At 38.3% G+C, this 22,011-nt stretch overlaps 1 protein-coding gene and 1 long non-coding RNA gene across 3 annotated transcripts in view; one reads left to right on the top strand and one right to left on the bottom strand.

Moving 5' to 3' along the window:
- The window catches only part of DIO2 (iodothyronine deiodinase 2), a 159,587-nt gene that overhangs the window by 124,770 nt on the left and 12,806 nt on the right, over positions 1-22,011 (top strand). For both annotated transcript variants that reach the window (XM_072623177.1, XM_072623178.1), the window contains exons 4-5: positions 25-173; positions 19,107-19,382. In XM_072623177.1, the coding sequence (XP_072479278.1) occupies positions 141-173; positions 19,107-19,382 (309 nt within the window). In that variant the 5' untranslated portion in view covers positions 25-140. The remainder of the gene's footprint in view (positions 1-24; positions 174-19,106; positions 19,383-22,011) is intronic.
- LOC140513467 (uncharacterized) lies at positions 12,292-20,748 on the bottom strand. The gene is made up of 2 exons (XR_011970188.1): positions 20,127-20,748; positions 12,292-15,240 (listed from the first exon to the last, which is right to left on the bottom strand). It is a non-coding gene; the product is annotated as an uncharacterized lncRNA (long non-coding RNA).

Below are 22,011 nucleotides of genomic sequence, written 5' to 3'. Positions count from 1 at the left end.
CTTTCTTTTCTCTGTTATTGGCAGGTAACCTTGGAGTGTGAAAAAGTTTGGTTCATTCCCCAAGTCTGTTTTGAATAGCTGCTCATTGACACTTCCACAGCTCAACTGCCTTGGATCTTTTTGTCTTGTCCAACCTGCTCATGTTATTGATGAGGAAGCTGAGGCCCATGGAGGTAAGTGGTTTTTTCAGGGTCATACAGTGAAGTGGAGTGCTTTGTAATGTTGGGAAGGAAGGAATTACTGCAGTCTTCAGATATGACAGCCGAAATAACCAGCTCAAGCTCACACGTGAAGTCAGTGGTATAGAGTTAGAACTTTGAAGGGCCTATTTTCTAATTGTGACTCTACACTCTGAATAATATCTTGCTGCTGTTACTGAGGATTTCTGTCACAAGGAATAGATAAGAGAATACCATTAGAAAATTGCTTCACAAAACTAATTTTTTTTCCTTCAAGCAAGTTCCTAAATGGAGATGGTCAATGATGTTCACACACACACACACACACACACACACACACACACACACATGTATCAACTCTCTGGGTAGCTAGGTGCTACAGGGGATAGAGCACCAGCACAGGAATCAGGAGGACTTGAGTTCAAATCTCACCTTAAACACTTGACATTCACTAGCTGTGTGACCTTGGACAAGTCACTTAACCCCAATTGCCTCATCCTGGGTCACCTCCAGTTATCCTGATGAATATCTGGTCACTGGATTCAGATGGCTCTGGAGGAGAAGTGAGGCTGGTGACCTGCACAGCCCTCCCTCACTCAAAACAAAGTCAAGTGCAAGTCATATCATCATTTCTCTGATGGCATGGTCTTCTACGGCAACCAAGGACGAACACACACACATCAACTCTCTATGAAGAGGAAAAAAGAAAAGAAAAATGAGTTACTTGGCTCCCCATTCTTTACTATTATTGATAGAATATGCCATGATGGGGCTCTAAACAAGCTCTTTCATCATATAATGACTTTGTCGTTATCAGAAGGAGGATATCTATTAAGAAATGATTTGTCTTCTAAGGTAAGAAGGTAATGTAGCAGACTTCTTAGCAGAGGTTTTTGTTAAGCTTTTATAGATATGTGCATGCCAAAATGAAAGTGTTTTTTCTTGTTTCCTTATCCATTGAATTCCACCTTTTCCACTTTGAATCCAGAGTTGCTATTCTTTTAATTCCAGAGATTCTAACTCCTTCAGCAGTAGTCAGACTCTTTGGATAAATTCCTTACCTTTGATATGTCTTTCTCTGGAATTCAGAATCTCTGTCTTCTCTAGAATTCAGCTACCTACCAAGATGGTCAAAACTTAAGGCTTCACATCTCTAAAAACTGTTCGACTACCCAAACTTAAACCTCTGAAATTTTCTCTCCCTCCACAACTCTTTTACCATTCACACTGTAATCTTCCTTGAAAAAGGTATTCTTTACTCTTCATTGTGGTCTTTTATTCCTCCTTCCTAGCCTATAACTTGTGCCAATCTCACTTTCCTCACTTCTTAGTTTTGACCTTATGATCATCCATTTACAATAATGCTTTTTCTGTTTTTAAATTTTTATAGGTCTTGCCTATCATAATACCTGGGTAACTCTTATCATCCATTTCCTCTATTCCTATGTCAGATGAACTAAATACTATTAGAAAAAATAAAGCCACAATGATTGAATCCATTACAAGTTTATGTCATCTAACACCAACTGGTCCTTCACTGCTATATGCCAGTCCTCTATCTTTTTATTCATTTTCTATCACATTCCTGACAACACATGTTCCAACCTTTTCCTCCTCTCAAGCCTCCAATTCTGCCCTTATATCCTTTTAATTGTTCAGCATAATTGTGTCTTGGGTTTTATTGTACATGTTGAGACCTTGTACTATGAGTTTACTCAGTACTAATCCTCTATACCTTAAGGTCATATATGACCTCCCAAATCCAGCGGCATTTTTTTCTGTTCTAATGCTCCTTGATGCTCTATTGTTTGACACTACTTACCCATTCCTTATTAAGGCCTTCTCTTTCCTTGGTTATCTGGGGCTAAATTCTTGTCATTCTCCTATGTATTTAAGTGCCTTTCTCTCTCATTTGCTATATCTCATCCTCTTTCCATTGCTTAAGCAGGGCTGTCCCCAAGTATCCATCTATTCAATAATTCCCAGAGTTTCAATGACCATATTTATGAAATAAGCCCCCAAATCTATACCTACTCCCAATATCTCTTTAGGGCTCCATTTTAAATCCAACAATCTTGTATTAAGGACTTAGTATGTCTTGGTGGTGGATCATAGTGTAGTGAATAGAGAGCTGGTCTCAAAGTCAGCAGAACTTTTGTTCATGCCCTGCCTCTGACAAATATGAGCTCTGTTGATTTAACCTCTGTTGATTTTGCCAACTCTCTAGAACTATTAGGTGCTAATCTGCATTGGGAGAGGGTGTTCTCTACAACAATGAAATCACAGGCTGAGTCCCTATACCTAGCACTATGACTCTTGTGTACAAGGTATTCTACTAGGTGCTGCAGATTAAAAGATGAAAAACAACAGAATTTCTCCTTCTTGGAATTTCCAAACCAATAGAAAATGGGCAATATAGCAGACACAAATAGGCATAGTTCAAGCTAAGGTGGTACAAGGTCAAAGGAAAGATTCAGAGAAAATGCCATCAAAAACAAATTAATTAAAGGCGGTGGTGTTGTTTTTGGCTTGGAACTGGAGATCCTTTAAGGGAGCAAGATTTCAACATATAGAGACATAGAGTTCCAGGCATGAAGCATGGCCCATGTGAAGACAAACAGGCAACAAGGGTTAAAAAAATGATTAGGACATAACTGTGAGTTCAGCTTATCTAGAATGTGGACTTTATGAAGGGAGTCATATGAAGTAAAGCTGTAAAGGCTGCGTAGAGCCATAATGTGAACTAAATGCTAGGCTAAGGAATTACCAAGTAACATGAAGCTATTGATGGTTCAGGTTTCGAACAGTGAATAGCCCTGATGTTGTGACCTATAAAATTGAAGATTTGGGAACATCAAGTCATATGGGTGTAAAGCTTCAGCATCAGTATGGACTCTTCTCTTTCCCTTATTAATATCTCCCTATTACCTTGTAACCAATTGCTAGTCCCTGTAGATCCTTTCTGGGCAATATCTCTGACATTATTCCCCCCTTTTCCACTTATATTTTGTACCCCCCACCCAATGGAGTTATAGATATCATCTAAGTCCAGTGCATTCATTGTGTTTTTCTTTTTTTATAAATCTCTTGTCCTGTGCTTCACAAAGAAAATTAATAAAATTCAGAGGACACATTATAGCCCACTAACAATTAAAAAGACACAAATAACTTTTATAGACCCTATAGCCCATTCGTTTTACAGTTGAGGAAACTAAGCCACTCAGAGAGATGAAGTCACTTCACAAATTTACATAGTTAGCAAGCAGTAAAGTGGACATTTGATCTGAAAACCTAAATCACTTTTTCGTTCTTATCCTTATTATTTGGATGCATATCATTCTCTGACTGGGCATTTTGGTGATGAAATGGAGAGAATGCCCAACCTGGAGTTAGGAAGACTCATCTTCTAGAGTTCAAATCTGGCCTCAGATACTTAATAGTGATGTGACCCTGGGCAAATCACTTAATCCTGTTTGCGTCAGTTTTCTCATCTAGAAAATGAGCTAGAGAAGCAAATAGTAAACCATTTTAATATTTTTGCCAAAAAAAAAAAAAAACCCCAAATGCAGTCATGGAGAGTCAGACATGACTGAAAATGGCTAAATAACATTTTCTGACTATTAATATATAAGCTTGACTACAACAAAGCCTCTCCATTTCAAAGCTCATCACTACTTGCTTAAACTATTATAGACTAGCCAATCCATTTTCTAATATAGCCTTCATACCACTGCCTAAGCAGTCTTACTAATGTATCATTCTTTTCATGTCCTCCTTCTACTTAAAAACCTTCAGTGGGTTCCCCAGTGCCTATAAAATAAATTCCTGATCTTGGCATTCAAGACCTTCCACAATCTAATTCCAACATACCTTTTCAATCTTATCTCTGCTATTTCCCATCACATACTCAGCATTCCAACAAACTTAGACAACTTCCCATTAGCTCTAAATCCTATAATTCCTGTTCTCTGCCTCCCTTTTCATATTTCTTTGTGCTTCTACTCCTAGTATTTCCAGAACTGGGATGGATTCCTCCCTTATCTCCATCTCTTGGAGTGTCTCCCTTTCTTCAAGGCTCCAAACAGATGTCACTGGCTCCATGAATCCTTTGCACTTCTCTCTTCCAACTGAGAGCAATCTCTCCTTACATTTCTCAGATCAGTTTGCCTGGATCTGTCTTTTGTACTAATTTTGATTACTATAAAATAGTGTTCTTATTTGTAATAGTTATTTGGATTTCGCTCCTACAAGTTTATATATTCTTTGAGAAAGAACTCACCAGTTTTTTTGCTTAGTTTTTTTTTTTTCTGTTGAGGTGAATGGTCTTTGGTCTTAAAAGAACAAAACAAAAAGGTCTACTAGGAATTTGAAACCCAAGGTGGGTAAGGTGAGAAGGAGGAAGCCCTTAGCTTCCTTCAGTGAATTTAAACTACAAGTCCTGGAAGGATTATATGGTAGAACAAAGGAAGAACTAGCAGATGACATTGCCAAACTACTGTCACTGATCTCTGAAAAATTATGGAGGATAGGAGAGGTGCTGCAGGAGTGAGAAGGGAAAATAATGTCCTCATTTTCAAATTTGGAAGAGAAGAGAATTTACCAAGTGTAGGTCAATGAGTTTGACTTTGATTTCTGGCAAAATTCTAGGACATAATAATTAATAAATGTATGGTTTGTTGACATTAAGAATGGGAAATGGTAATCTCGTAAAGGGCAAGTAGGTGGTGCAGAGGATAGAGTGCCCAGCCTGGTGTCAGGAAGACATCTTCCTGAGTTCAAATCTGGCTTCAGATACTTACTAGCAGTATGACTATAGGCAAGCCACTTAACCAGTTTGCCTCAGTTTCTTTATGTGTAAAATGAGCTGGATAAGGAAATGGCAAACTGCTCTAGTATCTCTACCAAGAAACCCCTAAGGAGATCATGAAGAGTTGGACAAATTGAATGACTGAAAGACAAATCTTGAAAAGCCATAATAGCTTTATCAGGAATGGATTATTTCAGCCTAGGCTGACAGGGTTACTTATCTGATCAGGAGAATAGTGTTTACCTAGATTTCACGTAGGAATTTAAGAGTCTTCTCATGTTCTCCAGGTTGACAATGCAGACAGATGTGGCCTTGAAAATAGCACAGTGAAGGGAATTTGGAACTGGATGAATGAGTAGTCATTAATGGCTCAATGTCTACTTGAAAAGAGATTGCTAATCGAGTGAGTACAACAGAGAACTGTTTTTGACTGTGCAACATTTTTATCAGTTATTTTGAATAAAGAATAAGTGATATATATTGTAGACCAGGTGGTGTTTGACAAATGGTGTTTGACAAAAATGACAAAAATGGTCAAAATGGAAACGATACTCAGCAAAGGTACGGCACTACTTTAGTTAGATATAGATCTTTTCATCTTCTTATGGAAAGGTGTCTGATTAGTAATATGTTTGGGTCAAACGGGTATGGTGACTTGCATCTCAGTGGCACATCCAGTATAGGACACTGGCTCCTTGTAGACTCATCTTTTTATGCACTAGGTTATCAAGAAGCCCTGTCAATTTCTCAAGCATTAATCCCATGGACTATTCAAAGGGGCAAAAATCAGAGCTCTCAGGGAAAGGAAAAAATTGTCTATTAAGCCAGGTAACACTGACCCAAATGTGATGTAATGATCCAAAGTGATTCTCATAATTAAGTGACTGACTGCTTCCATGAAGAAAGTAGGACACACCAACACTGATGTAGCATATCCTCTTGACCAGGCACATTTCCATATGGAGAAAAGAGGGGCTGCATCTAATGGAACCAATGCTTTGTTACTGTACATATGCCAGAGTCCACTAGATTGGTTGCCTAGGTAAGCTGACCACTCTGCTGCAAATGCTTACATCATGGCTTTCTCCACTTCCCGCTGATGTTGAGGCCTACTGCAATGTCAGGGTTAAGGACTACCACTCTGTGCTAGGGTCTGTGGATTATGCTACCACTATACTGTGCCAGAGCCTGACCACTACCCTCCCAACTACTACCTTGTTTCAACAAATTTCTAATCTTTTGGGGGAAAATATTAACTAGTTTAGCTTACCTGCCAGGGACTATAGTAGGTATTACTTCTACCATAGTACACCTTTTAAGACACAAAACTGGTAGGATTAGTTAATAAACTGGAGGATGAATTCAGGGTCCATAAAATATCTCAGAGTCTTTAACAAGTGAGCTAAATTTAATAAAATAAATTTTACAGATGTAAATATAAACTTTTGTTTTTAGGTTTAAAATTCAACTTCAAAAGTATCCTATGGGATAGATGAGGCTGGATGACAGTTTGTGTAAGAAAAATCTCTGTGTTTTAGATTACAAATTCACTATGGGGGTAGCAATGGGATAGATCAGTGTAAAAAAGTGAATGTAAATGTATACTTAATTAAGATGTTTATGTGCAGGACAGAAAAGGTGTTAGTCCTACTGTGTTTTGCCCTGGTCACACCAAATCTGGAGTAGTGTGTTCAGTTCTAGATTCTACATTTTAAGGAGGACAACAACAAACTACTCACTATGAAAAGGTGAACAGTTGAAGTGGTGAGAGTCCAGGATACCATGCTTTAGGAACACAGGTTGAAAGAAACTGAAGTCAGGGTAGGGGTGGTAGGAGTGATGAAGGGAGAACCAAAATGTCAGAGTAGCTGGAAGGAGTAATGCTGAGTTCCTCCAACAGAACTCCTAAAAAAATATATAGAAAAAGCACTAAATTGAGTCTTGATTGGGTAAACCAAGGGGAAAAAACATCATGGTGAGTCATAATTCTAAGCCAGGTTATCATAGAGAGATAGAGGTCTGTGGACACTGGGAACAGGTTTCTAGTCAGTGGTACCATGTGAAGCATTCCAGAATATGGTAATTGGAAAAAGGACCAAGGTTGGGCACCAATGCAAGAAGAGCTCCCAGATCCATATAAAAGAACCCTCATCCTGTACAGGATATAGGAACAGATGTTAACTAGAACTTTGCCATTCACTACCCACTTCCGGGTCAGGCATTGAGGGCAAACTGAGGAAGGCATCTGCACTCAGGGATAATGCTCTATGGTTAAAAGTGGTCATGGGTCCTAGTCTATATACCTAGAGGAGAACTTGTTTAAGAGCAAATAGTAAGTAGCTTCTAAGCATGGTCTTTGTTGTGATCAGGAGAATAATGAGGGAAGGAATCTAGACCAAAGCGAAGCCTGAAGTTCAGTCAATCTGAACCTTCAGAGATCTTCAGCTCACTAATAGTAGCAACAGTCTACTGGAACTTTAGCCAGGAGCAAGCTAACAATTGTATTACTCAGACACAAATTGAGGATAGGAACTTGTAAAGTTCAGAACAGGAAGACAATGATCAGACTTTGTCCTGGATTGAACAACCTTGGGAGCTTGCAAGTTCCCTGAGCTGAATCTGAGATTGTGAAGTAATGCAACACTCAACACCCCCAAGAAAGCAGCATTAGGATCTAAGAAACCCCAAAATACTCACAGCTCAATCTGAACATGAAGTCCAAAGTAGAGAAGTAGGCTGTAAGAATAAACAAAAAATATGATCCTACCATAAAGAGGTGTTATGATGATAGAGAACCTTGACACCTACTTGAAGAGAATGCCTACAATACATTTATAAGAAAAGTCTCAAAGGAAAATGCAGTTTGGGCATAAGTAGAATTCCTGGAGGAAATAAAGCGAGATTAAAAAAAGAATAAAAAATGATTTTAAAAATCAAATGAAAGCACTAGAGGGAAAAATGGGAAAAGAAATGAGAATTAAGGAAGAAAGTTTTTAAGAGAGAACTAACAGCTTGGAAAAAGAGACTTTGTCAAAGAAACAAAGTGAAAATTAGAATAGAAGTCAGTGACTCAATGAGACAAGAAATGTTTAAATAAAGTTGAAAGACTGGAAAAAAATAGGAGAAAATCTAAATTATCTCACAGTAAAAACAACTGACTTGGAAAGCAGACAAAGAAGAAAAGAATTAAGAATCACTGGACTATCTGGAAACTGTGACTAAGAAAGAGGCTAGTTATAATATTTCAAGAAATTATAAAAGAAACTGTCCAGATCTCTTAGGAGCAGCAGGTAAGTAGAAATAGAAGCAATCTACTACTTATCTCTTGAAAGAAATCCTAAAATGAAAACACTCCAGAGTTTCCTGGTCAAAGCAAAAATAGTGCAAGCAGCAAGAAAAAAATAATTCAAATAGCAATGAGTTACAGTCATGATCATATTAAGATGTAGCAGTTATATTATTAAAGGAAAAGTTCAGAATGTGATATTCCAAAAGAGAAAAGATTATACCCTAGATTAAATTGTCCAGCTAAACTGAGTATAAAGCCTATGTGTGTGCGGGGGTGTGATGGGGGGTGGGGGTAGGGATTGATTTTTAATGAAGTAGAAGACTTCCAAGCATTCTTGATTAAAAAAAAATGTCAGAGCTGAGTAGAAACTTTGAGATACAAATTCCAGAGTTGTGAAACCTAAAAAAGGTAAAAGATGAGTCAAAGAAATAGAGTCATATAACTTGGAGAAGAGAGAATTAGCAGTGGAGTGGTACATGGCAAGCTATCCATTACCATTTTCATACAGAAAAAGAATGTTGACTTCATCTGTTTGAATACAGAAGGAAGAACAAAGATCAGTGGATGGAAGGTGCAGAGAATATTGGCTTATGATAGTGAGAAAAAGAAAATCCATCTTTCAAACAATCAGGATTTTCTAAGAATGAATAAACTCCTTCAGAAGGCATTAGACTATTTTTTCACTAGAGGTCTTCAAACAAAGGCTGCATGACCACTTTATGAGGATGTTATAGGCAGCAGGATTTCTATAAAGTTGATGTACTCCCTGAACTCTTTTCCAACTCTAAGAAGCTATTAATTTGATTCTAGACATTCCCATTTCTTAGCTGTATATATCTGTGCAAGTTTTAATGTATCTGAATTTCCATGTCCTCAACTGTAAAATGTTAATATTGTAATAATTGTATGCATGTGTGTAAAAGTATTATGGTGAAAGTGCTCTGTAAACTTTAAAATTCTATACAATATCCCAAAAGTCTTATTGTGTTTTAATGTATTTTACTGCACTGACCTTTTTAGATACCCTGAATAAATGTGTTACTATTACTATTGTCCTCTGAACATAGCCCCTCATCCACTGTTTCTAACTGGCATTCCTTTCTTATGTCTCTTTTCCCATAAAGTCTCTTTTGCTTTTCAGTATCTGTCAATAATGCTAAGTATCTGGTCAAATTACAACATTATTTAGTGCTTATTACAAATTACTTGGAGTTATACTAAGTACCTTGTTTTCCTTAAAAAAAAACATCCATTTCCTTGTTACACTACCAACTTCAGTCCTGCTGTCTTTTAATTCTACTTTAGTCTGAGTATATCCCTTCTCCCACTGTACAGATGTATGTGGCATGTGGCTGCTTTCTTTTCTCATAATGAATAACCCTTACACAGAAATGGTTGCCAATGGTCCTCAAAGGAAGCATGATTTTGTAGGATGGATGATCATTTTTCATCTACTCTTTATCTAATCATTTTACAACCCCTCTCACAGCAAGCTTTGGATTTTAAGTTAGTTAAGCACTTCACCCTTTCAAATGTCAAGGAGTTTTCTAATGCAGTAGCTAGTTAATCTTCCTAGTCCAAACAACTATTAGTATAACGTTTTTCCCCAAGGGACAAGAGGAATATTTGAACAGTTTTCCTTTCAATTTTAGCTAGAATTATGGAGTGGATATGAATAATGAAAAGAAAAGAAAACCACATTCTTATAAGTCCCATTTAAAGTTAAGGTCAGGGTTGAATTTGGGCAAAAGTTCAGGTTGATTATTCTTCTTTATGCAAAGTTTGCCCATCCCTAATAATTAACCCCAATTACAAGTAATCCTTCCTGTTTTCCTTCAGAGAACCAAAGTTTCAATCAAATTGGGTGGAGTAAATCAGTTAATTAATAGCAAAAATCATGATTTTTTTTTCCAGGAATGTTTATTTCCAAAGATAATTTGAATAAAAAAATCTATTGACTGAGATAGATCTGAGTAAACTCAAAGGGCTAATGCCTTGTATTTAAAGAGTGAATTCTACAGCAAGGGCTACAGTGCTTGAAAGAAATATTAACTAGTTAACCATCAACACGTATAGGTCCAGACATTTGTACCTTTATCATACACCTGGATAAATGGGGGCACAAAGAGATAATTCCTAGTTACTCACAGAATCAACAGTGTAGCCAAAATAGAAGACTGAGACTTTTGACACAGAATAGGAGTAAGAGAACCCAGGTTCTAATTCTATTTTCGTAATTCATTATTTCTCTAACCTTAGGAAAATCTCTTAACCACTTAGGTCTTTTGTTTCCTCAACTATAAGTCATTTTTGAGGGTCCTACAGTCCTGACATTTTGTGACTTTTTTTTTTTTAGTTTACTAGCCCATGACAACTTTTTATGGAGGTAAATATGAAATTGCAGGGTTTTCTAATAATATTTAGGGGCTGCTAGGTAGCATAGAAGATAGAGCTTGGATCTAGAGTCAGGAAGACGAGTTCAGATCTGGCCTTTGAGACCAACTAGGTAGTTGACCTTGGGCAAGTCACTTAACTTCTATTTATTTCAGTTTCCTCACCTGGAAAATGGGGATAAAACAACAGCACCTACCCCCCAGGATTTTTGTGAAGATCAAATAAGATGATAATTGCAAAGAGCTTAACATAGTGCCTGACACAGAGTAAGCATTGTAAAAGTATCATTGTCACTTTCATCTTTATTTCCAACAAAATATGTGGGTGACCAGTGTAAGCAGCAAACACATACATCTTCTGCATAATGAACATATGATTCTTTTACAATGAATTACTATTATTTATCAAACTTACAAAGATGTTATTGATTTGCAATATGCAAATAAATTTTGAAAGTATTACTGGATTTATAGAAACCTTTTATGATCATGTATTTTCCCACTAAAGTCCTACTCTCATGCTTCACAATAACTGAGGCAAACCTGAGTTCTCAAGGGACATGCAAGTAAGCTCTAATAGGTTACACCATGATAAATACAAAGAGACCCTCAATCCTTCTGCCCTTTAACAGAGTGCTTCTTCAGTGGTTTTAACAGAGTGGTAGGAAAAGGAACAAAAGTTATTAAGAATCACAAAGACCATTTAGAGACATTGATTTAATAGTTGATATTCCTAAAAGTGGGACACTGGTCTAATTACCTAGTCAACACAATATGTGAAAAACTGAAAAAATCACATCAATATTGAAATTCTTGCTATAAATAAACCTAGGAGCTAAAAGTATAAGATTAAAAAAAGACGTTAGCTATTACTATTACTACTTAACTTCTGTAGAAGATCAGTAGATATTCGTCCTGTGGATTTTGAAATTCGGGTGTAATTAATACTTTTGTCCTTCATCCTGATGTTGAAAAGACTACTAGTTCTTGTTTGGATATGTATATTTAGAATCTTTAAAATATGACAGTGAATTATTATGAAGTGAAACATTTTTATATTTGATCCTTTTGTTTACACTTCAGTTCTAAAAGATACTTGTTTGGCTAAGTGTGTGTGTGTGTGTGTGTGTTGATCATCATTCTTTAGAAGCCATTAACTAATGAAACTGAAATTTGCAAATATCTTGGAATTCACAAATACTGTTTTTCATACTAGGAGTCCAAATTAAGTCAAGACATTCACATAGTACCAGTAAACAACTGATCTGAGTAATTTAGGTGTAAAGAGTAACATGATCTATGAATATGGCATTTGTTTCCTGTTACTATTTCAGTGTGGTAATCAACATGCATATATTATGTCAGCAAAGACACATATTCTAGAATAGGAATAGGAACCAAACTTGTCATTACGTTGTTATAATGAATTCCCTCTACCAAAGCAGGTCACTTTCCCTGGAAGGATTTAAGTGGACTTGTCTAGGATCACATAGCCAGTATATCTATTAGAGGCAAAACTTGAACCCAGGTCTTCCTTCAATACTGTAACAGCAAGCACCCCGGCATACACAGAAGGGTTTGCTGTACAGGTTCTTAGATCTGCTTTTCTAAAAGGAAAGCAACTTTTGAGGGGTCAGCAATCACTTTAATCAAATACATATATCAAGACAGAAAATACAAGCAGAGAAATAAAGACCAACAGAGAGGGGATTCCAACTGTCTGATCATAAGCAATACATATATCCCAGATCAACAGACAGATCCAACTATCTGACTATTACATGCATACGTTTGTATGTTTTGTTTTTGTTGTTGTGTTTGTCCTTCATTCTTCAAGAGGACAATGACATCAGGGAAATAATGACATGACTTGCACTTGACTTTGATATGAGTAAGGGAGGACTGTGCAAGGACACCAGCCTCGCTTCTCCTCCAAAGCCATCTGGGTAATACACAGTTACCAGAGAGAAGCACCAATATCTGAGTTTTTAAAGTCAGGGGTGTGTGTGTGTGGTGGGGGGGAGGAGGTGACTCCTTAACAGCTACCCAGTATCTTGTCTGGCCAAAGGAACACTTCTAATGAGTAAGCCCCAAAGTAAAACCTCAACTCAGAGTATTTATATCCTTTTCAGAATCAAAGGGCACAACCCTCTGACTCAGTGCCTCAACAGATATTAACAAAAGGCACTGAGGCCTATTAATGGGCAGGGAAGATTTTTAAATCTCCCCCCACCCATCATTAACCTTACATTAACATTACAGATACTGACTCTTTATTATTCACATTAAAATCAATTCAATCTTGGGATCTTGAGAAGTCATCTTAGGCACCTTTGAGCCTTAAATGTAGTCTCTCTTGTGAAGATTTTACAACTTTTCCTGGTACCTTACCCAGGAGATTAACCTAAAAAAATTTCATTAAAAACACTAACCTGAACTTTCTGTTTTGGTTCAATCTTATTCCAGCCTTAGTAGAAATGGGGAATAGCTAGTTAGCTTCATTTTCATTGATATTTAGCACTTCTCTGGAGAAATTCAGTCCTTTAGCCCTTACTGGGAGGAACCTTTCCTTTACTACTTCAATGTGAAGGAGTGTATACCACATTCTATGGCCATCCCTAATGTCTATTATGCTTAGCGCAGGGGCTCTTCGTCTTTTTTTATATTGTGGAGTCTTGTGAGTACTATAGATTCTCAGAGTAATGCTTTTGTATGCATAAAAAGAAATAACAGAGGATTATAACAGAAACCAAATATATACTGAAATAATCAAATAGTTTTTAAAAGTTCATGAATCCCATGTTCATAACTTAAAATGTAATTCATTTCTTACTGTAAAAAGATACTTACGAAGAATGACCCATTTCATGTTCAGTTGTAACATGGTCTGGTGTTTTCATTGAGCTAGACTGAAGCAGATCAGAAGGAACCATTTTAAAGTAAAGGCGATTTTTGGCTTCTGTTTCTTTCTATTAATCTGTGGCTTTCAGGAGTTGGCGATAAAAGAGGAGACAGTACGTTGAAACCTCAGCTTTCACTCACTCTCAAAAGAGAGTGGGCAATTCATTCCATTTCTTCTCTGAGTGATGAATTTAACTAGAATAGATTCAACCTGTGCATACTTTCCATAGCTCCCTATTTTTCTCCTCTATAACCTACTCACTATCCCCCATACATGCATATGTTTCATGTGTATATAAAAATTAAAATAAGACAATAAAATCCCAGGGTCTCAAGTAAGGTTTAGGTGGCTTGGGGTGGGGAAATGGTCATCAGTTTAATTCCAGGCTAGGTCAATAGTGAATGAAGTGTCTTGTCTTTTAATAGCTGTTCAGTGGCTTATATGAAATGAAATGATGGATGCAGTTCTGGTGGACAGCCTCTTCCTCACAAAAAATAGTATAATAGTTGGCATTAATTGGCACTCTTACTGGCAGCCTCAGCAAGCACTCCACTGAGTAACTTCTTGCTTCTCCTTATTTACTTTTTTCCCCCTTCTGGATTTTAAGTCAGAGGACCTGGATTCAAATCCTCCATCTTCCCCTTATCAGCTATATGAGTTCAGGTAAGTAATTTCCTATCCTAAGCTTTAGTTTCCTCATCTTTACAAAGAGAGGGAGCTCTTCTTTTCCCCTTCCTCCTTTTTTTTTTTTTTTAGTCTTTCCCTTGAGTAAATGACCTAAAAGATAAGTCAAAATAGCTGTAGAGGGTGAGATCTCATCATCACAGTTTCTGCCAGAGCCTGAAAAGGCCCCAAAAAGTCAGCTGGAATTTAAGCCTCTTATCCCACACAAAGATTGCCTTCCTTATCCCACTTTGTTTTCTAAAGGTGTGTCCAAGTTCATCTGTTCAGCTTCTGTTTTGTCACATGATTCTAGAAGACAGGGACATATCTTATTTGTGATGTGGCCGAACCCATATAAAACTCGAAGTGCCTCATGTATTTTATTTTACAATTTTTATCCTAATTTTTGACACTTGCTTTTACATCGTATTAATTTTCATATAAATTCCCCCTCCTGCCCAGTAAACTATTCCTTGAAATAAAGATTATGATTGGAAAAGAGAAAAAAAAAATTAAATCATTAAAACGTACCAACTGATTGACTGTGTCTGACACTATATGCAACATTCTACATCTATATTTTCTTCTACTTCTGCAGTTTAGGAAGAGAAATACATAACCTTTCTCCAGGACCAAGATTGATCATCGTACTTCTGCAGTATTTAGTTATTTTGTTCTTTTTGTTTATATTCAGTCATTTTGTGTATTGTTTCACTGGTTCAGATTCCTTCAATCTGCTTCAGTTCATCCAAGTCTTCTCATGCTTCTCTCAATTCTTGACAATCATCATTTCTTATGGAGCAGTAATATTCCATTACCTTCTCATACCATAATTTGCTTAGCTCCTTTCCAATTGATAGGCATCTACTTTATTTCCAATTCCTTGCCGCCAAGAATATCATGGTGTATGTGGGAACCTTCTTTATGCCTTTGAACTCCTGCTTCATGTGTTTTAAATAATGGTAGTTATTGGAGATGTTATTGCTACTTCCTTATCCTGGACCAAGCTGGAAAGGAACGGAGGAAGAAAAATTTATGCCCCAGAGAAAGAGTCAGTTGCCACTCCAGGACCCAAGAGAATAAACATTTACCCAGTACACTGGTGACTAGACTGGTCTTTGTGTGCTTTTAGCTAAGGTTGAGGGAGAAAAGAAGTGCCAGCTGTAGTAGCATCATGGAAATGTCCCCAGATCCTTTTGAGGAGGAAAACCATCTTACTTTCCTTTAGCAATGAATGCATCCTAAGATTTCATAATGGAGCCATTTCACTGGCACACCTGCTGTTTTTCTAACCAGAGGGAAGCGATGACTGTGCTCAGCAGTGTCATACCGAAGAAAAAAATTGTCTTGAATCCTTTAATTTGCCTTTGTTCTGTATTTAGTAAAAAGCCTAAAGCATTTTGCCCAAGGTCCCTTCCCCGGAATTAAAAACCCTGAGTACAGGATTGTGAAGGGAAATGCAATCCATATGCTTCACATTTGTTTGTATTTAACTCATCAAAATTTTCTTTGCTAAGACTACTTTGATCCCTAGAAACTTTATAAGTCTCTTTAATGATCACTGGAAACCTGAAGCAGGAAGCTCAGTTGGGCCAATATGAACAGAAATGAAATAAAATAAAAAGTGTCCCATGAACATCAGAGGGTAAAAGTATCCAAGGACACCAGCTTCAAGCCAAGGCTCTGGTACTCAGTAGATTCTAGGGATCCATGAGATAATTGGTTAAATAGCGCGCACACACACACACACACACACACACACACACACACACGGAGAATTCTGAACTGGGAAAATTATATAATTCTAGTTCCACTAGCTCAAATTCTAGGGCCTCAATGATTCACTTTCACCCCTCTGTGTAATGGGATAAACTGAAGTCATCTACCTTGTGGGTTTGTGCATGCATTAGTTACTTAGTGGGGATAAACTTCTTGAAATATCAAAGTACTATTAATAAAAAGGATATGGAACTTCTGAACTGAATGCTGTACAAGTCACAGCCTAGGAGGAACAGCACCCCTGGAGGACCTGTGTAACCCTTAGGTAAAGCAGATGTAGTTCCTTAGCCTTGGGGGTTATTCATTCATTCAGAAAAGTTGGAAGAATTCTAAGAAAATTCCTGACTGGTAAGTTTGTTCTCCCATATTTTTCTTGACACCACAGAAATTTCCTGAATTACTCCTCTGACCTGAGGGCAGGGGAAGGTGGAAGGGAGGGGTGCGTGCGTGTGCGTGCGTGTGTGTTGTGTGTGTGTGTGTGTGTGTGTGTGTGTGTGTGTGTGTGTGTGTTGGGGGGGGCGAGAGAGGGCGAACAGAAAAACAAAACAGAGATTCTTGAAAGTGGGAATACAGACAAAATTCCTCATCTGGATTTGTCATTTGAACCCTAAATTTAAAAAGAAAACCTTTCCTGATTTCCTACCAATCACCCTCTTCAGTTTACCATTTCTAAACACACCTCCCCTCCCAAGCTCAAATGAAAGGGAGAAGCTGCCTTTCTGCTGTGTTTTGTGAGTTGGAGTCTACCGCAGGAGGAGGAATATTTAAGTCCAATCATAAAGTGGGGCTGGTGTCTGAGAAGAGGCAAGATTTAGTGGTTAGGCTAGTGAATGGAGGAGTTACATCCTGGGTTCGGTCCTCAACTTTGGCTCCTGCCTTCCACTGTCACTGCAGGCAAGTGCTTAGCAGCCTCTCTCTGCCTGTTTTTCTCTCTCTCCCCCTTCTCTTCCTCTCCTTCTGTGCTATGTAAAATACCACTTGCAGTCTCCTTTTCCCACTTCTCTCTTTAGGACTTTTTTTTTTTGTAGGGGAGGCTGAAAATGTGGGGGAGGGGAGAGGAAGACGAGAGGCAAAAATCATTTTTTTTTTCTAAGTACTATAAATATAAAATAGCATACACTTACTACCTACTAATATTAGTTTCAGGTAAAAATATTGTCCGATTTCTTCATTAGCCCAAACGATGTACTCCTGACAAATTTAGGCTATGGTATCCTTCCTGTGTCTGTGGAGTATAAACAGGAGCAAATACAGAACCCAATCTGCTACAAGTCTGGATGCTTATCTCAGTTTGCATTTAAATCAATGAGAACTCGGTACTTGGAGAAAAATCAGGGAATATCCTTTCAATTAAGGTTTCTCTTGCTGCCCCCTCCCTCTTTCAAGAAAACATATTTCCTAGAGGTGGGCTGTTAGGTCAGTGAGAAGGAGCCCTATGAAAAGGGTGGGGTGATGATAGAGTTGGGCCAAAGGGCAGCTTCTGACTTATCTAGCCAGGAGAATGAATAGGAAATTCTGACTAAAACCTGTTGATATGGTTGGTACTTCAGAGCAACACTAACTCTGTACCTAGAATTCTAAAGACTTAATTGGAAAAAAAAAATTATAAAGAATGAAGCAGGATTATTCACACAACACCTAAAAGAGGTAGCAAAAATGCAGATCTTTTAAAATGTCTTATTTAAAAAAATAAATTCAGATGTCCTTGTGGCATTAAAATGCCAATTCAGTTTTTCAATGGAAAGTTTGACTTGTATCTGCATGTAGGCAAAACATGGTTAAAAGAAGCTGCCTGTCCCCTTCTGGAAGAATTATTTCTCTTCCTCCACTCCCCCTCCCCAACCCCCTTTTGCTCTGAGGCTTCAGCATTGAAGCCCAAAGGGAAATTTTTGTTTTTTGTTTTGCTCATATAATTAAGCTTACCAGATATTCTATAGATTTAAAACATTTTCTTCTCTCACCTTTAATTTTCTATAAATTTCAAGAAAATTTACATGAATCATAGGTAGGTAACAAACTAGATGAATGAGAAGTAGTTCTCTAGAAAACTTCTGAACATTTACAGGAAAAGACGAAAAGAAAAAAGGAAATCTTAACATTGGACCCCCCCCTCCCCAAATCCTTTTGGGGAAAAGAAATACAACCCCCCCAACAATGGGGGTTCATGTCTTTGTCCCTCTGCATGTCACATTCAAATAACTTTCCCCAAAGTTTGAAAGCATTTCCTGAAAGCAGTCAAAGGTATTGAACTTTTTTTTTTCTAGTCTCTCTCTCTTTAAATAACAAAGCAAAATTCCACCCTCTCTTCCCCCCCTTCTCAAAAAAAAAAGTTTTCGAGTTTTGCTTCTCTATTCATTGCAGTCCTGGCCAAAGTAAAGCCCTCTTTCTCAATGACGTCAAGATCTTTACCAAGATTAGGCTTTCATTTCTCTATTGCAGCAATTAGCCAGGGAATGTATAAAAGGCTTCAGGGAAACAAACTGGGCTCTAGAGAGAAGCACTTTGCACCACAGACAGATAGCAAGGGAGGAAAAGATAGAGTGAGGGAGAGAAAAAAATAGACAGAAGGACACACTCGGAAAGGGAGTGAGGGAGAGAAAGAGAAAGTTGTGCACAAAGAAAACAGCCCCCTTATATTCTAAGCACTATTTTAGAAACAAACAAACCAACTAACCTGGAAGCCCTTGTAAGTTAAGAAAAGAAACGGGATAGCCTGAATTGTAACCTGAATAATTAAGACAATGAAAAAAGGCTGAAATTAATTTAGGAATGTGGACTTCAATTTTATAGTGGCTGGGAACTGAAAGTGCAGCAGTGTCTTTAACGGACTCAAAGAGGCTACTGGATCAGGGACTTTTTTTATTTTAACATCTTCAGTTGGGGGGGAAGTAGCAGTTTGGAGTTGAATGAGTTGATGGGCAAGCTCTAACTGCTGGATTGGAGAAACTGACTAGATTTTGCCATCTCTGATCAGTAGAGAGAGATGACAATTTAGGTTTATTTGCAATCTTAGTTTCTTTTCTTTTCTCTCCCTCCCCCCTTTTACTACCATCTCCTCCCCCTAACCCACCTCCCCTCCTTTCCCTTAAATGAGGGTGCAAAAGGGAAACCAGAGAGCTCAAGCAAAGTGACTAAGGAGGCGGAGAAGATGGGTCTACTCAGCATAGACTTGTTGATTACACTGCAAATCCTGCCAGGTTTTTTCTCCAACTGCCTTTTCCTGGCTCTCTATGACTCGGTCATCCTCCTGAAGCACGTGGTGTTGCTGCTGGGCCGGTCCAAGTCCACTCGTGGCGAGTGGCGGCGCATGCTGACCTCAGAAGGGCTACGCTGTGTCTGGAAAAGCTTTCTCCTGGATGCTTACAAGCAGGTAAGTCGGGACTAGCCATGCTTTCCTTCCCCTTGGTCAGAAGCTCTGGGATAGAACTTTCTGGACCTGGCTGGGTTGCCTAGGTGAATTGTGGTCCTCACTTTGGGTACAAGGTGGGGAGAAAAAGAGAGTGCGCTCGCTCATGCTCTCACATACCTCTCTCTCTCTCTCTGTTTTACTTGGATGGGACCGCTCAGTAGAAACCAACCAATTCTACCTGTTCACTAGTTTAGCCAGCCAGGAACCATTCGCTGATTTATGTTGGGTGGTTGTGGTTTGAGGCTGTGGATACAGGTAGTAGATAAGCAGCAGCATTAAGAAGTGGTGGTATTTTAGAGGGTGGAAGACAGAAAAAGAAAGAACTTTGAAAATATCAGGTGGGAACATCTTCAAAGAAGTAGCTTGTTAAGGCTAGTGGATTTTGGCTTGATGGCAGCTCTGTTTAGGTTAGCAGTTCGAAGTAAGTTAAACAGACTGGTTTGCAGATGCATGCATCTATTGAGCCAGATAGGGCCCTTTGAAGAGTGAGGCATGTAACCCGGCTTTTTTGTTTTGATTTACAACAAAAAGGTCAGAATTGGCTGACAGAAAATCTAATTTTCCCTTTTGAGGTTGTTCAGAAGCTTAAAAAGTAATGTCTTTTGTGAAGCAAATAAGATTTTAACAATCCCTTATGATTAAAACTTTTTTCTAAACATGCATCCCTTATAGAGAAAAATAATGACTAGGTCCTCTTTCACTTACCTGCTGAGACTGAGTTCAGGGAGGCCTTTTTTTTTTTTCTGGGCTACAGGACATACTTGCTTCAAATCCTGGAAAATCAGCTCTTGCAGGTGTCAGCAGAATCCTTGAACTCATAGCCCAGGCAATAAAGAACCTTGTGGTTCTTTCTTCTTCTGTTTTATCCATTTGCCCATGTATCTCCTGAAGGCTCTTTAGGCTTAAGAGGAAAGAATTCCTTTTGCATGATTGGTTGTCAGAAAGCAAGCTCTTGGTTTCTCCAAATGGTATTATGGAATCCCACTGCTCTGGAGACAGGGAGAAACATGGAAGCCGAGTGTGTACTCAGGGAGATAAATTGTTAGGCAGTGCCTTAGAACGTGGGGATAGGAACCAAAAGAAAGATGGAAGGAATTCTATGTCAAGACATCCCCAGAGGTTTGTTGTACTACAGAGAAGGAGGCGGAGAAAATAACTTCCAGTCACAAAGCACTTATTCTGATTTCACGTGAAACCACATGTGGCTTTCAGGAAAAGAATTTGCTATAAATTGGGGAAGTCCACGCAACAGCAGAATGCCAGAGGAACTGGAACTAGTTCCTCTCCCAAAGACTTAAGCTCAAGTATGAACTGAGAGAAGAAGGTCTGTTTGGTAGTAAAGATTCACTTCATATTCAAAATTTATGAAAATGCAAATGAATGAATCATTTCAACTTCACTGAATTCAGAAGGATCATGTCGCTCTTTCTCGCTGTAGTTTAGAGTGGCCAGAAATATTAAGGAGGTGGGTGCCAGCAGTTTGGCTTTAGTAGTTAAGACTATTTTTTCGTTTGGAAGGACAATTGCCATTTGGCTAAGATTTAAAAGAAAAGGAAGAAAGCATACCTGCTGGTAGAATTTATTTTCTTTGCATGTCATCTCCCAAGTAAAAAATCATCATGACATGAAGCATGTGAGAGGGTTATTTCTCCCCACCCCCACCAGCAGCAACTAGTGGCAAGAGTTTAGAACTTTGAAATCCTAAATTGAAAAAGAAAAAAATGTCCCCTCTCTAAGTTTTCCATTGTGTTGCAATATTTCCTTATTCATATTCCTGGAATTGGGAAAGATGAGTAATTTGTTTCCTCCTTTACATATGGTTTGTGTAGTCTCTCTAGTACTGCTTTCTGTCTTTTGAGTGTCCTCTGAGGAAGCTTGCTGATGATGCTAAGTTCAGTTTTTGCCCTTCATGCTTTACATAAAACCTACCACATGAAGAGGCAAAGCAAAGTGCTTGCCACTGGAGCATTTAATGAATGCCAACAGTAAAACAAAATGCTGGATAAGACTGGTCTTATCCATAAATACTGGCTTTCTCAGAATGTGTCAGGCATGTTTGCAGTGGTGGTGGAGGGGAGGGTGTTCAGAGCCTCTGGAATGGACAGAATTAACCTCCCTTACCTGCTGTTAACATCTATCCCAGCTTTTTGGTGTTGTCATTTCTGGGGTACTTGGAGAGGTTCTGCTTGAGGTGGAATCTTGTATTTCATAACAATGACTTGCATTTTCTCCAGGGATACAACCTTGAAAAGCTACCCCCACTTTCACCCAGAGGAAACCTTTTCCGATGGTGAGGTATATATACGTGTGACAGATAGGTAATTGTTCAGCTTTGTCCATGTTATGGAGTGTCAGCTGCCTGGGAAGATGTTTAGATGCTTGGAAGACATATGTGAATTATAAAGCCTTTGTTTGCTTTTTCCTACAAAGGAGGGAAAATGTCACCCTCTTACTGGGCAAATTAAATAGAATTCAGAGGTTTAGACAAGATGACTGCAAAGATACTTCAGGCAGGACATCCATAATACACAATCTGGATTAAAAAGAAGGGATATCTATGTGTGTATACGTACATATACATGTGATTTTA

This window comes from Notamacropus eugenii, chromosome 7 (genome assembly GCF_028372415.1).
Source record: "Notamacropus eugenii isolate mMacEug1 chromosome 7, mMacEug1.pri_v2, whole genome shotgun sequence".
Classification (NCBI taxonomy): domain Eukaryota; kingdom Metazoa; phylum Chordata; class Mammalia; order Diprotodontia; family Macropodidae; genus Notamacropus; species Notamacropus eugenii.
The sequence above is the reverse complement of the archived record's forward strand: the minus strand, read 5'-3'. Positions and strand labels throughout refer to the sequence as shown.